Source organism: Neolamprologus brichardi, chromosome 16, assembly GCF_056152115.1.
Source record: "Neolamprologus brichardi isolate AB-2024 chromosome 16, ASM5615211v1, whole genome shotgun sequence".
Lineage (NCBI taxonomy): Eukaryota > Metazoa > Chordata > Actinopteri > Cichliformes > Cichlidae > Neolamprologus > Neolamprologus brichardi.
In genome coordinates this window covers 35,042,952-35,058,499 of record NC_142119.1, presented here as the reverse complement: position 1 = coordinate 35,058,499, position 15,548 = coordinate 35,042,952, and the positions used below count along the sequence as shown (strand labels likewise).

The 15,548-nt window shown below is 41.9% G+C and overlaps 1 protein-coding gene across 1 annotated transcript in view; it reads right to left on the bottom strand.

Moving 5' to 3' along the window:
* The window catches only part of LOC102793719 (titin-like), a 220,477-nt gene that overhangs the window by 129,594 nt on the left and 75,335 nt on the right, over nt 1-15,548 (bottom strand). Inside the window, exons 63-74 of the mRNA XM_087852940.1 lie at nt 13,680-13,958; nt 13,282-13,563; nt 12,902-13,180; nt 12,361-12,648; nt 5,787-6,065; nt 5,314-5,595; nt 3,472-3,750; nt 3,092-3,379; nt 2,440-2,727; nt 2,015-2,305; nt 294-581; nt 40-150 (exon numbers count right to left, since the gene is read on the bottom strand). Coding sequence (XP_087709066.1) covers nt 40-150; nt 294-581; nt 2,015-2,305; nt 2,440-2,727; nt 3,092-3,379; nt 3,472-3,750; nt 5,314-5,595; nt 5,787-6,065; nt 12,361-12,648; nt 12,902-13,180; nt 13,282-13,563; nt 13,680-13,958 — 3,234 coding nt within the window. The remainder of the gene's footprint in view (nt 1-39; nt 151-293; nt 582-2,014; nt 2,306-2,439; nt 2,728-3,091; nt 3,380-3,471; nt 3,751-5,313; nt 5,596-5,786; nt 6,066-12,360; nt 12,649-12,901; nt 13,181-13,281; nt 13,564-13,679; nt 13,959-15,548) is intronic.

The following is a 15,548-nucleotide window of genomic DNA, read 5'->3' as shown; positions in this document are numbered from 1 at the left end:
TTACACATTTGGATTGTGTGCAAATGTTGAGACCCTCACTCTCGGTAACGTGTGCAGTTTTAGGCTCTTCAATGAAGAACAGATTGTCCGTTTTTTTGGATGGAGAAGCTGCTGGAGCTTCAGCAGGAGACAGAGCTGCTCCAAGTTTCTCTGCAAGATGACAAACTACAAATGAAAGATTCTCAAAAGCAACAAAAATCTGAATTTTTCAACTTTTGAGAAATAAAAACAATTACAAATAAATAAAATCTTAGAGTAAAGATCTGAGGTGATTTAACCTTTTTTTTTTATACCTTTGACAGTGACTTTGGCTTTGCAGAATTCGCTGCCAGCCTCATTGGTAGCCTTGCAGAGGTAGTCACCAGCATTGAGTTTAGAGACTGTGCTGATCTCCAGACATGCTGTGCCATCAGAAAAGCTGATTCTAGTGCTGCCAGATGGTGTCAATTCCTTCCTGTCCTTCATCCACTGGATCTTCAGCGGGGAAGATCCACAGACATGGCACCTGAGAATTAGCTTTTCGCCCTCATCCAAAGTTGCTGGTTTGAGAGGTACGTCAAACACTGGGGGCTTCCTGGCCTCTGAAAGAGAGATAAGCCAGTCTGATTTAGCTGACTGTACTGCTGTCAGTTAGGGATGCAACGATACCAATTTTTACAAACCGATACGATACCGATACTTGGATCTGAGTACTTGCCGATACAGAGTACAAAAACCGATACTTCTACCACACACACACACACACACAAATACAATGAATTGGAAGACAGATTTTATTTTATTCTCTGCTGATAAAAAATAAAATCTTAATAAAAATGACCACAAAAAAATTTCAAGTGAAAAATAAGCACTTCTGTTAAATTATTGCAGAGTCTCCACATTGTAATTTAACAAAATATCACTGAACTATTGGCACTGTCTCGAGCTTTCAGAATAATAAATAAACACTTCTGTTTGGAATAAAATAAATACAAATTAGGTTTGAGAATAAAATAAACTTTTAAATTATTGCAGAGTGTCCATATTGTAAACAAACAAACAAAATAACGAAAGTATTTGGCATTGATGAACTCCTCATCTGCCCGTGGATCATCAGTCCACTATGCTGTTAAACCGAGGACTGACATCGTGCACACACTGCTTGTCTTTACCTCTTTAGACAGTTTTGGCACCATTATCTACCTGATGTGTGGGCGGCTGGGAATTTCATATCGCAGCTCGAGTATGCTGAGAAGACGGTGCAATCCTATGTTTTCCACGGCCGGCATTGGCTGGTCATCCAGAGCGATAAAATGAGTCAGAGCCTCTGTTATTTTAACTGCCCGTGGATTTTCTCTTGACATTTTTCATCGCTTTTCCAAAACCTGAGTTAAAGTTGGCTGTTCCACACTGCTGACATTTTGTTTAGCCTAGCTACAGCAGCCTCCAGTTTCTCTTTTTTATCTGGAGCTGCCAGTCTCACTCGTCTAACCCTGTGCCTGTTTAGCACGAGATGTCCCCCTAGTGGCCAATCTAAAAAACTACAACAGAAATGACAAGCCACCCTCTGATTAATGAAATAAGTTAGTATCGGTCCATGGTATCGGTTAACTTTTACGAGTATGAGTACACACACATTTTACAGTATCGGCCCTGATACCCGATACCAGTATCGGTATCGGTGCATCCGTGCTGTCAGTGCTCAGATTCATGAACTATGTAAGCACATCTTTAAACAAAGACTTAGACTTTTTGTCAAAATGACAAAAGCTTCAAACTAAATTTGAATAACAGGGTTAAAAAGCAAATATACATGAGGATAAAAAGTCTGATTGAAGCCTTCATTAGTTAACAATTTAAGCAAGATGTTCAACCAACAGTCCAAATCATCAAAGATTATAACAACGGAATAAAGAAAACCAGAGACTTCGATAAACATACCAAACCACTAAATAAGCTACGTCGTTTTTTAATCATTCCTGCTAGCTGTCATTCTGTGAGCATCAATTACGCTTCGACTTTAAATCAAACATACCTGAGATGCCAACAGTGACATCACACGAGGCTTTCCCAGCTTCATTAGAGGCCTGGCACGAGTACCTTCCGCTGTCAATCACTTGGCTGTTTTTAATGCACAGCACTGCCACATTGCTCTTAAAGCTGATGTCATACTTGTCAGAACTCTGTATCTCCATGTCATCTTTGAACCAGCTGACTGACATGGGCTGCGACCCGGAGACTCGGCCCTCAATCTTCACCAGTTTGCCCTCCATGTCCTCGATGTGTTCTGAGGGCTTTTTGGTGAACACTGGAGGATTTTTGCGCTCTGAAATCAAGAGAAGAAAGTGAGAATGATGAGAAGGGGAGCAGCTTTCCAAGACAAAACAATGTCCTTCGAGAGACGTGAATGCTTTAGAAGAAAGAGCCGAGATGGCGTGAGTGTGCCCCAGGTTCAAATACCTTTGACAGTGATATCAGAGGAACAAGAGTCCTTCCCCATGTCATTAGAGGCGTGGCAGAAGTATCTCCCTGTATCTGATTTATCTGCCTTCAGAATGGTCAGGTGAGGTGTATTTTCCACACAGCTAATCTTATAATTCCCCCCAGAGCGAATATCTTTGTGGTCTTTGGACCAAGTGACTTTAATGGGGGCAGAACCAGTCATGTGACATTCCAGCTCAATGCTGTCACCCACTGTCACCTCCTGTAGTGACAATTTCCTGTCAAATACCGGAGGGTATCTGGGTTCTGCAGAGTGGCGAATGAATGAAAGGAAGATAAAAGAACAAATCTTTAGATGGACAAGATTAAACAGTTTGGGGCCTTAAACGGCCCAGCACCATCTGACCAAAGTGCTGTCAAAAATAGTAAACAAAAGACACTTTGAGAACGTGAAAGAGAAAGGTGGTTAAGTAGAACAGAATGGGGCATTTTCAGAAACGTGAGGAGCATAGACCAGACGACATGAGGTCTCCTAAATTCACAGTTTCACAATAAATAGAAGAGTTTTTGTCAGAATCAGCAGGTGATGCTGAGATATCTAAACGTTACACTGTTTGCTTCATAATCATCCAGTATTAATGAATCAACCATCCAGTCATGCGTCACACACCTTGCAGAGTGAGCTTGGCTCTGCATGAAGCTGAGCCCACGCTGTTGGTGGCCGCGCAAGTGTACTCCCCAGAGTGCCTCATCTCACTGTTGTTGATCTGCAGAACCGCTGTGTTATCATCATACAGCATGGAGAACTCCTCCCCCTGACTCAGAGGTTTGCCGTCTTTCAGCCAGGACACCTCGATGGGCAATGAGCCAGCCACGCGGCACTCAAAGCGCACTGGCTGGCCCTCGGTTTGCTGCAGGCTGGTGATCTTCTTTGGGAATGATGGTGGCGTTTTAGCTTCTGGAAAAGATAAACACATGGCAAACATTAGTCTGAAAAGCCAGTGATTTTTACAAAGGTGTAAACGCAGTACTCTGGAAAACTTGTTTTACCTAGCACATTGAGTCTGCAGCTGGAGGAAGCAGAGCCAATCCTGTTCTCTGCCTTGCAGGTGTACTCTCCGATATCGGACTTGGTGGCTTTACTTAGCTTCAAACAGGCAACACCCTTTGTGTACTCCAGCTTGCAGGTGGGGCTAGACCTGACTTTGCCATCAGCCTTGAACCAGGACACCTTGATCTCAGGTGTGCCTGCGACCTGACATTTCAGACAGACAGCATCTCCAGCTGTCACCTCCATGGGCTCCAGTGACTCGGTAAAATATGGTGGCTCTGTGTGTGCAAACGCCAGAAAACAAAGGGACACGCTGTAAATTAAATCAGATCTCCAGGCTTTGGGACAGCTACACACATAGCTGGACTGGCCATCGGGCATACCGGGCATTTGCCCGGTGGGCCGCTGGCGCTGGCGGGCCGATCGATTTTTTTATTTTTTTTTGGAAGGGTATAAATAATGAAAGGTGTTGGATTGGCCAATTGGTCATGATCGACTCTGGGCTGGACCAATTACAGCCGAGGAGGTTGGATGCACCCTCCCCCTTGTTTAGCAATCTTATAGACCATCCATCGGCTCTTTGTTACTTCGGAAACATGGCTTAAACAATTTCCACGACGTAATCCGATAACAACCGATCTCTTTACCCGTCGGATTCCCGTGGCTGTCATGCAACAGGTGTTGTGCCAAAAACTGATTTCCAATGTTTGCGTGTATTTTTTATGTGTAATATCTATGTTGGTAAATAGACTTCGGCGTTTACAAAGGGGCTATATATGGAATTAAAAAATTATCTGTTTTTTCAAGTATCTTTACAACTCTGTGTTATTGTACTTACATTATAACCAATCCGGTCCTTTATCCCCACTTTAAATATTTTTACAGAACTATTGTAATATTTGAGCCATTTCTGCTGTCCAACTACTTCTTACAAAAGACATTTTTAATGTTAATTTGACTTTTTTTAACGGCATAAATAAAGGTTATATAAAAGTCACTGCCAAAGACTGATTGCGGCTTCTACCTTGTTACACTAATGTTGTTTGTAGCTCAATATGACTTTATGTCATCCATGAAGGATGCATTTGACATATGTTTCACATATTATAGCCCAACAAGTTACTTATAGCAATTTAAATACGAGCAATCAGTTTTTGGCACAACACCGACTATTGCAGTTAATAATACAACAGTTTCTTGCCATTTTTTGTGTTTCTTTTTATCGCTGTGTAACTGAGTTCAATTGAAAGCCTGCATGTGCTAGTACCGCTTGCCACAAGTTCCCAGAATCCTTTGCGGTTTTACCCCTGAATGACGTCACATTTTTGGTGGGCCGGTCTCTAGTCAAAATGCCCGGGCCGATTTTTTGTCCCAGTCCAGCCCTGGCTACACATATAATAAGTCTTGCTTTGAGTGTGGTTGTATGTATTATTGCTTATAGATTAACCTATCAGGCTTTTCCTCATCATATAGTCTTATATGCAATTTTACTGATTAAAAGTGGGCGACTGTAACATCCATAATGCAAAACCTCTGACTTCTGTATGTTTGAGGTTTCCATATTTTTATACCTTTGCAATGTGCTGATATCAGTTTGTTACTTATTACTGCAGGTTTACAACCGCTGCACACTGCTTCTAAGTAGAGTCTCCTAATTTGCCTAATCAGAAGGAAAGGTTTTGTTGAGGTGGTCGGCTCTGAAGAGAGTATAAAGTTTGACTCTCGATTATTACACACATTTGTACTCTGGTGGATGCATCGGGCGCTTGCCCAAGAATATTTTGCACGAACAAATCAACAAACGAACCCAAACAGAATGGCTTCAGTGATCTTGTACTAACCGAGGATAGAAACCACTGCCTCACACGTGTCTTTCCCAGCATCGTTGCTCACTTGGCAGCAGTATTTTCCTGCAGCCTCCTTGTCATCAGTGCTGAGACACTCCAAGATACAGGAGCTTTCTGTTGTGGTAATGTTGTATTTGTATGAAGCAAAGATCTGCTGGCCATCTTTGTACCAGCTCACAGTGATCATGGGGGTGCCCGTGTATGTGCACTCCAGAGTTAATGCTTTGCCCTTCTCAACTGATATGTCCTTCAGCTTCTTTGAGAAAGTTGCTGGCTCTAAAAAACACAACCAGATATGTTATTAAAATTATTGCGTTAGAAGACATTTATAGACAAGAAAAACCTAAAGTTTCCTGTGTGAAAAAGGAATTGACCCACTTGTTAAACCATGAATTACCTGGGATTAACCACATTTTAAAAAAAATATATTTTTTAGTGAAATAAGAAATAAGTTCTTTCTGGCCGACCTTTGACAGTGAGATTCACTGGATAGCTTTCTTTTCCTGCGTCATTAATGATCTGACAGGTGTACTCTCCAGCATGAGATTTGTCCACGTTGTAAAGCTCTAATAGAACTTTGTTATCATCCAGGGAGAAATCGCAGCCATGTCCAGCTACGATCTCTTTCGTCCCTCTGAACCACTTGAGTTTGAGAGGGGCGCTGCCTTTCACCATGGCTGAGAACGTCACGTTAGAGCCTGGCATGGCCTCCACTGGCTGCGGTGGCACCACAAACGTTGGAGGTTCTGGGTCCAAACAGAAATATCAAACATTTCCATCAGACATAGAATTGTCAGGGCAATAACAGAACGGGCTAAAAAGAAGCTGCAATAGTAACAAATAGAGAGCATAGCATCAGGGAAAGCTAAACGATATGATGACAGGTGGGGCCCGTGACATGTGTGGGCACCACAGAGGAACCAACACAGGTGGTCTCCTGTGGGCTGCTTGTATCTTTTCCCAACCTGGTTGGTACAGTGGTTGCAACCAAAGAAAACATCAGCAAGTAGAAAACTGCAAAATAATGTTCACAGTGGAATAAAACAAAACCTCACAAAAACAATATTGATTTAAAGGAGACAATAATGTGACGGAACAGCTGAGAAGGTGACTGATAGCAAATATGTATCTACAGGATTACATGAATCATTGCTCCAACACTTCTTTCAATCCACAGCTGTTCTCTCATGTTATTGTCTCGCCTAAATAATTTTTAATTTAATCATATTTCCGTTTGTTTTGTGTGCTTTTGCTGCAATTGTCTATTTGCTGGTGTTTTCTCAGGTTGCAGTGCATTTGAACCTTCAGAGCCACTGGGAGTGGGCTCTGCAAGTACTGAACACTATATTTTAGGGTCCTTACAATATAAAGCACCTTGAGGCAACTGTTGTTATAATTTGGTGCTTTATGAATAGATAAAATTTTATTGAATTCCGTTATTGTGAATTTTGATATAAAACACCACCTGTTACGCCTGAAACAGTTTTCTAACATTTCCTCAATAATGCAGTCAAAATCCAAGACTATATCAGATACATTCTGCATAAATATTGATTTTTACAAATTTTAAATTCCTTTTAGATATCAGTCCACTATTTTTAACACATGACTAGTGACTAGTCTGTCAGGATGTAAGTACAAAGACAGTAATCAAAGAACATTGTCACTTTGGATTTGATTTGTGATGTTGCAGAGCTCTGTGTGCATACTCTGCTGAGAACAGACACAGATGGTTTTGTGCATGGACTGTAGGATTTATTTGTCACAGAACTGTTTTTCATTGTAAATGGTAAATGGCCTGTATTTGTATAGTGCTTTATTTAGTCCCTGTGGACCCCAAAGTGCTTTACAGTCAGTCATTCACACACTGGTGATGGCAGCTACATTGTAGCCACAGCCACCCTGGGGCGCACTGACAGAGGCGAGGCTGCCGGACACTGGCGACACTGGGCCCTCTGACCAGTAGGTAACAGGGGAAGTGATCTTGCCCAAGGACACAACGACCAAGACTGTCGGGGCCGGGGCTCGAACCGGCAACCTTCCGATTACAAGACGAACTGCCAACTCTTGAGCCACGATCGCCACGTTGTCCCTTTTCACCAGTGGCGTGTCCAGCAGGGCCAACCCCCAACTAGACTGTCCACCCTAGGTGGCACCCCGAAACTAAAACAATAAAATTCAATCAAATATAAAATGTACGATTATGTTTTCACAGTGAAGCTCAGATATCCGAGGGTAAGTGAATGCAGCATTGGCTTCTGCACTATGAGCATCGCGTTAACAAAGGAAGGACGAGCACGAAAGAGGTATGGCAGAAAACAATTTTTTGCGAAAGAAAATGAGGAGAGAATAAATGTCCCGGTAAGTAGTATTACGTTTGTTGAGTTTAGTAAACTTACCAAGGGGAAAAAAAAATAACACTTAAAGAATTAGTTTGCTAACAGCAACAGGGATGAGTCAGTGAGTCAGTTGGGCTTGTGAATCATGACTCACGAGTCAGTAAAGTGATTCCCGAGTATTGAACGATTCAGAGACTGGCCATCGGGCATACCGGGCATTTGCCCGGTGGGCTGATGACTTTTTTCTTGTAACGACATGAACAATGAGAGGTGGTGGATTGGCCAGATGCTGGCCGGTGTGTAAAAATAACTCCATTGTTTGGTGGTGGCTATGGCGGAGCTTCCTCAGAGGCCAGGTGGATGAGGGAAGGGGAGGCAGGAGGAGGAGAGACCCGAGGGGGTGTTCCAGATTAACTGGCGCTTAGATTAACTGGATTTGGTCGAACAGATGTGTGGCAGACTTGCATTTCAGGAGCTGCTACCGACAAAAACCCGCCAAATGTGTCATCTGTGACACTTGTGAGGTTATCTCAAACACACTCCGTCAGTCTCGATGCTTTTGAACAACAAAATGTTTAAAAATGTGGCGAGTTTACCTGGTGAGTGTCTCATGCGCGACGCGATCGAGAAAACAGCAAACAATTAACACCACGCCGATGTTGTTCACGGGTAAACGATCAGGAGACTCTAGTCGTCGTTATCGTTCCCCTCCTACGTTTTATTTCTCCGATTTCAGCGTTTTTGCTTCACAACTAAAGCGAGCAGTTTACTTTGTGCACTAACATGGACTCGAGTCAACCAGCGCCACCTCTGGCCAAGTGCCACAGCCTACAGCCAGATCAACTTGTGACACACATCTGCAGCACGTTTGAATTAGTTTCATGCACATTTGTACCTTTCAGTCGTGTCTGTTTGTGCGTCGTGCAAATAAACCTTTGAAATGAATGAAATGATATCATGTATTTATTATTGGCCTACATTTGTACAAAATTCCAAATTATATACACAAAGTCAAAGGAATCACCTGTTCATCATGATTTTGATATTTTTGCCCATAAGAAAAATGTCTTGAACAAATATATGACACTAATATTTCACTAGTGTTGTAACATCACATGTCGTTAGCGTAGTCTGTCTGTGTCTTTTCTCTGCAAACAAACATTTTAGAGTTGGTTGTTATATACAGTCTGTATAAGTGTGATCAATCTAATAAACATTTGTCAGGAGATGGCAGTTACTGTGAATGTACAGCAGTTACACAGTGATTAGTAATAAACAGTCAGACAATGACTCTGACAATCTCATTCAGTCTTGCAGATTGAATGCACCTTCTGTGGAAAGTGGTACCACACAGTGTGTGTGGACTTCCCCTGTGCAGAAGGCGACTACAAATGTTGTGGGTGCTAAATAAACAGAAACAATTGATCCCTGTTGTCTTTGTTTACTGATTGTTTTTAGTGTTGACAATCCACATTGCTGACATTTCCATAACTATTGTTAGGAACAATTTGGTTTTTTGTTCTTACAAACACATTTCTGTTGAACTTAACCAACGTTCTCAGTTTTTCAATGTTCAACATTTTCAGTTTTGTCCACATGATGGACAGAATGTAACTGTATGCTTTCTGCAGATGTACTTCTTGCATTTCTCACAAAAAGTGCTTGTTTTACAACAGGAATCTTCCTAACTAAGATCTAAAACAAAAGATTTCTACGTCTCCTCCAGACTCAACAACAGATGACAAACCAATCGACACACCTGAGTCACTGACTTTCTTAAATCCACTCACTCTCACTGGCTGTTTATTACTAATCACTGTGTAACTGCTGTAAATTCACAGTAACTGCCATCTCCTTACAAATGTTCATTAGATTAACCACACTTATACAGACTGTATATAACCACCAACTCTCCAGCCATGTTGATGGATCGCCTATATTGGCTGGAAATATTCATTTCCAGAGAAAAGATACAGACAGACTCTGTTTACAGGATGTGATGTGACAACACTGATGAAATATTGATGTGTCATATTTGTCCAAAGCGTATTTCATTGTTATGGAAAAAGAGAATATTAAAATCATGATGAACAAGGGTGGTGATTCTTATGATTTTGTGTATATAATTTGGAATTTTGTACAAATTTATGCAAATAATAGATACATGATATCATTTCATTCATTTCAAAGGTTTATTTGCATGACGCACAAACAGACACGATTGAAAGGTACAAATGTGTTGTGCGTGAAACAAATTCAAACGTGCTGCAGATGTGTGTCACAGGTTGATCTGGCTGTAGGCTGTGGCACTTGGCCAGAGGTGGCGCTGGTTGATTCGAGTCCATGTTAGTGCACAAAGTAAACTGCTCGCTTTATTGAGAAGCAAAAACGCTGAAATCGGAGTAATAAAACGTAGGAGGGGAACGATAACAACGACTAGAGTCTCCCGATCGTTTACTCTTGCTGTCCTGTGAACAACATCGGCGTGGTGTTAATTGTTTGCTGTTTTTGCGATCGGGTAAACTCGCCACATTTTTAAACATTTTGTTGTTCAACAGCATCAAGACTGACGGAGTGTGTTTGAGATAACCTCACAAGTGTCACAGGTGACACATTTGGTGTTTTTTTTGTGAACAGATGTGTGCCACACATCTGTTCGACCAAATCCAGTTGATCTAAGTGCCAGTTAATCTGGAACAGCGGCCGCCAGTCCGAGTGTCAGGTGAACTGAACTTCAGGTAAGAAGTTATGACCTGCTGTCTATCTGGGTCAGATATAAACCCTATAAAGTTTAGGTGGAGTTTATTTTCGTTGTGCTGACTTTTTACAGTCAGTTACAATAACTCGTACTGCTACTAGCTAGCATGACGAAGTTTCTATACAGCTGGGTGGTGCTATGATGTTACTGATAGTGAACTTTATTCATAAGGTTAGTTAGTAGAGTTGCCAACCGTCCCGTAAAAATGAAATTGTCCCGCATTCAGAGAAAATATTACGCGTTTCCGTATTGAGCTGAGAAGAGACGCAGTTTGTCCCGGACTTCAGCTATAAGGAAAAAAAGACACAAAGTTGGATTTATTCTGTCTTTACGCTGCAGATGCCTCTTCTCCTCTCTCTCTCTCCCCCTCCCTCTCCTGTTCCTACTTCAATAATGAAACTGATCAATGATCAGCTGATCGGCTTTTCTCTCTTGTTTGTTTATCGCCCACTTTGCACCAGAAACAGGAAACCAGCGGATGTCGCGCTAAACAACAGCAGCACATTTAAGCTTGATCAGCTGTTGTTAGAATTTATTTAATAATAATTTCTAGTATCAGCTGATGTTTGCTGGAGCCACAGCTGCAAAGCTGCTGGTCATGATGTCGGTTTGGATATCCTAAATGGCCTGTATTTGTATAGTGCTTTACTAGTCCCTAAGGACCCCAAAGCGCTTTACACATCCAGTCACACACACATTCACACACTGGTGATGGCAGCTACATTGTAGCCACAGCCACCCTAGTGAGAGGGAAACATGAAGATGAAACCAGGAGATGTCCTTACTGAATCATCAGAGTTGAACAGGTGATGGAGAAACAGGTTTACCTTTTAGGTGACATGGATGAGTTGAAGTTATGAACTGTTTCTGAGAGACAAATAACACCAGGATCCTTTTCTAAGTAGCTGACAGCTGGTAACTGTGCAGGGGCGGATCTAGGAAAGTTTTGCCAGGGGGCCAGGTAGGGCATTAACAGGGAGAGGGGGGCACAAAGAAATACTTTTCTTTCTTATTCTCATTTAAAATGTCTCGCTTTTAATAAATAATTATCTGAATCTTGTGAACAAAGTTTTTATCTGACGTCAAGACATCAAGTGTACATCACTGTCACAACAGCATTTGTTTTCATTCAAAGGCTTTATGGCTTTAATACCTGGTGGGCTGGTCTGTAGTCAAAATGCCCAATTTTTTTGTCCCAGTCCAGCCCTGCAGGTTAATACTGGCAGTGTCACCATGCCGGCTGACTGTATTTCATCATCAGCCAGTGTTGTTCTTTATCAATATTACCAAAGTTTACCATAAGGCAGCAAAGAAAGTATTTAATTGCTTTCAGCTTTTATTCAAATGTTAGTCTTTTCATTTGTTTCCCCACTTTTTTCCTGTTTCAAAATCAAACACCAGTTTGTGAGAAGATTATCTTCTTTTTTAATTAATAGGCAGATAAAGTGTTGCATTGGCTAATTTGCCAATTGTATGTTAAAAATGTTCATATTTTAATATTCAAAAATGTTTTTGCCCAAAACATATGTGCACTACATGTCAGTAAAAATACTATGCAAATATTGATGTCCTTGACTGCTGAATAAACACTGCCTGATTGTATCTCTTGTACTTTATCAACGCAGTATCTAAAAACTTTGCACTGTAGTGGTTAAAATCTCATTCTAATAACAGTTAAAAGCGCATTCGGTTTTTTAGTTTTATAGAGTTACTGAATTATGGTTAATGGTTGGTAGAAATTTTTTTAACATTATCTGCCAATTACATCTCCCCACTCCAAATCTGTGCCCCTACTTGGCCCCCCCAACAAAAATCTTCTAGACACGCCACTGCTTTTCACTGAATTAAGTGTGGGCAGCTCAGAGAAACGGGTGCTGAAACATTCAACAGACAGCAGCAACATAAAGACTTCTTTGACTGGGACACTGGGATTGGGATACTGACCTCGAACAACCAGGAAGGCTGTAGTTTCTGTGGTTCCCGCCTTGTTGACAGCCTTACACTTGTATGCTCCAGAGTCAGCCAGCTTCAGCGTGAGCACCTTTAGTGTACAGTTGTTGTCACTGAATGAAATCTCATAATTTGGCCCACTCTTTATCTCCTCGTCATTGTGGTACCATGAAATGGTAAAAGGAGATGAGCCTGACACTTTGCACTCCATTTCTAAAGGTTTTCCAACGACAGTGGTACAGTCCTTCAGTTTCCGTGAGAATGTTGGAGGAATCGTCTTATCTGTTTCAGAGGGAAACAAACAATGCTGTTAAAGAGTATCCATTTGTCAAGAAAAGTACCGTAATTTTTGGACTATAAGGCGCACTTAAAATCCTTTAATTTTCTCCGAAATCGACAGTGCGCCTTATAGTCCGAAAAATACGATACTAGGGTAAAAGTACTTTCAATGAATCCTCTTCCCTCATGTCAATGGGGTAATGGGTGAACACACTGATCAGCTTATTCCAGCTCAAGGTACAAAGACGTTACCTACCTAAAACAGTGAGGTTGATTTTACTCAGGTCCTTCCCAACTTCATTCATAATCTCAAACGTGTATTCTCCAGAGTCAACTTTCTCAGCAGACAGCACATTCAGGCTGGAAATCATCCGGGAAAATGAGATTTTGTATTTTCTCCCAGAAGCCAGCTCAGCACCATCTTTGAACCACTTGGGTATGAGCTCTGGGGTTCCACACACTTTGACCTCCAGGGCAGCCATATCACCTGCCGTCACGCTCAGAGCATCGGGCTTGTCCACTATTTTAGCAGGCTCTGCAGTCAACAGACAGGGAGCAGAAAATACTTAAAATCACACATTCAGGCTGCAGGTGGAAAAACAAAACAGAAAGAGAGAGAATTATATGATTACAAACCTAGAACAGTCAAGTTAGCGAAACACTCCACACTCCCAGCATCGTTTCTGAGTTGGCAGGTATATTTGCCTGCCGTAGTTGCATCAGCGTTAAAGATTTTAACTGCCACCTGGTTGTTTTCATAGGTGATTTTCCTGTTGTCACTGTCCCTGAGAATGTGATCCTTGTTTTGAACCCAGGACACAGTAATGGGTTCAGAGCCTTTAACAGTGGCCACAAGGGTCACCTCCCCTCCCAGTATCACTGTAATGTTTGACAGTCTCTTCACAAATGATGGTGGCTCTGAAGAGAGGAGAAAAACAGCGCAAAAGGCAAAGTCAGCAAGGTGACAAAGTCATTTGAAAATCTAATTTTATTTTATATTATTTTAATTTAATGCTATCGCGATTTCTACTGACCTCTGAGTTTAATTGATGTCTGGCAGGTATCGCTTCCTACACTGTTTGACACTTTGCACTCGTATTCGCCGGCGTCTGAGGGCTCTATTCCAATGACATGCAGTGTGGCCGAGCTGCCCTCGCTCACCAGCTTAAACTTCCTGCTCTCCATGAGAGGTTTCCTGTCTTTAAACCAGGTGATCTGGAATGGAGCTGTACCACTCATCTCGCAGTACAGACTTACGTCCTTACCCTTCAGCCCTTCAACAGGCTGGGGTATTTTGACAAAAGATGGGGGGTCTATAGGAAGATGATGGAACCGTTAAAGAGGAATACACGAGGGAAACAATTCATATCTAGATCTTAAAGCTGGAACCCATAACTGTTGAATGAAGCTCAAAGCTGGCAGTGTTGAAAACATTACTATAGATTAACGGGTGGAATTTTTGTAAGAACATGAAGTCTTAGAAAAGATTGTATATTTAATGTGGAAATTTTATGGAACAATTTGTCATGGTCCGTCAGTCCTCGCTGGTCGAACTGCTTTTAATGTTATGTCATTTGTGTGGTTTGTTTTTAGTCCCCTGTTTCCCGCTGTGTGCGTTTGTGTTTGTGGCCAGTGTGCCGGTTCTCTGGCAACACCAGGCTTGTGGCGTTCCCGGGCTAAGAACAGCCACGCCTGCTCTTCAATCAGGATACATCTGCTGCCAGCGATCCTCATCAACCGTCTGCTATTTAACAGTGGGGCTGGGCTACGATCAACGCTCGATCGCTGAGTGGCAAAGTTAGCACAAGCCCGGCTTGCGGAAACTGAAAGCGGTCTCAGGCCATCGTCTGGTGAAAACGTTTACTAAATCGTTACGTCGTGTTTTGTCAGGTACCCACGGGAATTTTGGAAATCCCACTGTTTTGAACACTTTTTGGTTCTCACTGTTTATTCTAATACTGTAAATAAATTCACAGTCGCTACCAGGAAAGTCCTGAGTTTGGGTCATGTTCCTAGCCAAACACAAAATTGGAATGTGGAATTTTTCTGGGGTCTTGGAATTTGTTGGAACTGCAATTAGAATAGCAGATCTCTAAGAAATATGGAAAATGACAGCCCGTTCTCACTCCCGAGGCGTAACATGCCGACGTTTTGTCACGTCCCGCGGTGTTCCTGAGGAACGCGAAAGGAGACCTTCGGCGTTCTTATGGTACGCGGCGGGTTATGGGCGAAATCCAGTGCAATGATGCTCTCGCGGTAATAGACGTTCCAGCCCTGTATTCCAGCCCTAAACCTAACCTTATCCCTAGCCCCAACCATAACCTTTTTCCTGAGCTTAACCAGGACTTTAATGATGTTAAATAGCGTGTTTCTAAGTGATTTGAAGAAAAAGAGCGAACATGTGTAGATTGAGTCCATACGGTTCTCATATTTCCTCATTTTTCCGAGGTCGTCATTTAGGAACGTGGTGGGCAGCCGAAAATGTAATATGTTGACGATTTGTCACCTAGCGTAAAATGTTACACTTTGGGAGTGAGAACGTGTGGGAAATGAAGTTGGAAGTTGTAGTGACAGCAAATCCGTAATTTAAGTGTGGTTTAAGTTCAGTGAAAATTTTGGAATTGTTGAAATTTGTTACGGAACTTGGAATTTTTCTAAACTGGTGTGGAATTTTGGGGAAAGTGAATTTGAACTATGATGCAGATGAGCTGTTAGAGTTGTAAACACATATTTGGTATGCTGCTGCGCAATCTGCTGGAAATACATCTGAGACTGTGTCATTTTTGTTCTATCGTTAATAAAATAGGGGCTTGTACGAACTACTGCATTCTGTTTTTATTGACATTTTACACAGTGTCTCATCTTTGATGGAACTGGGGTTGGATTTTAGAAATGTATGGATT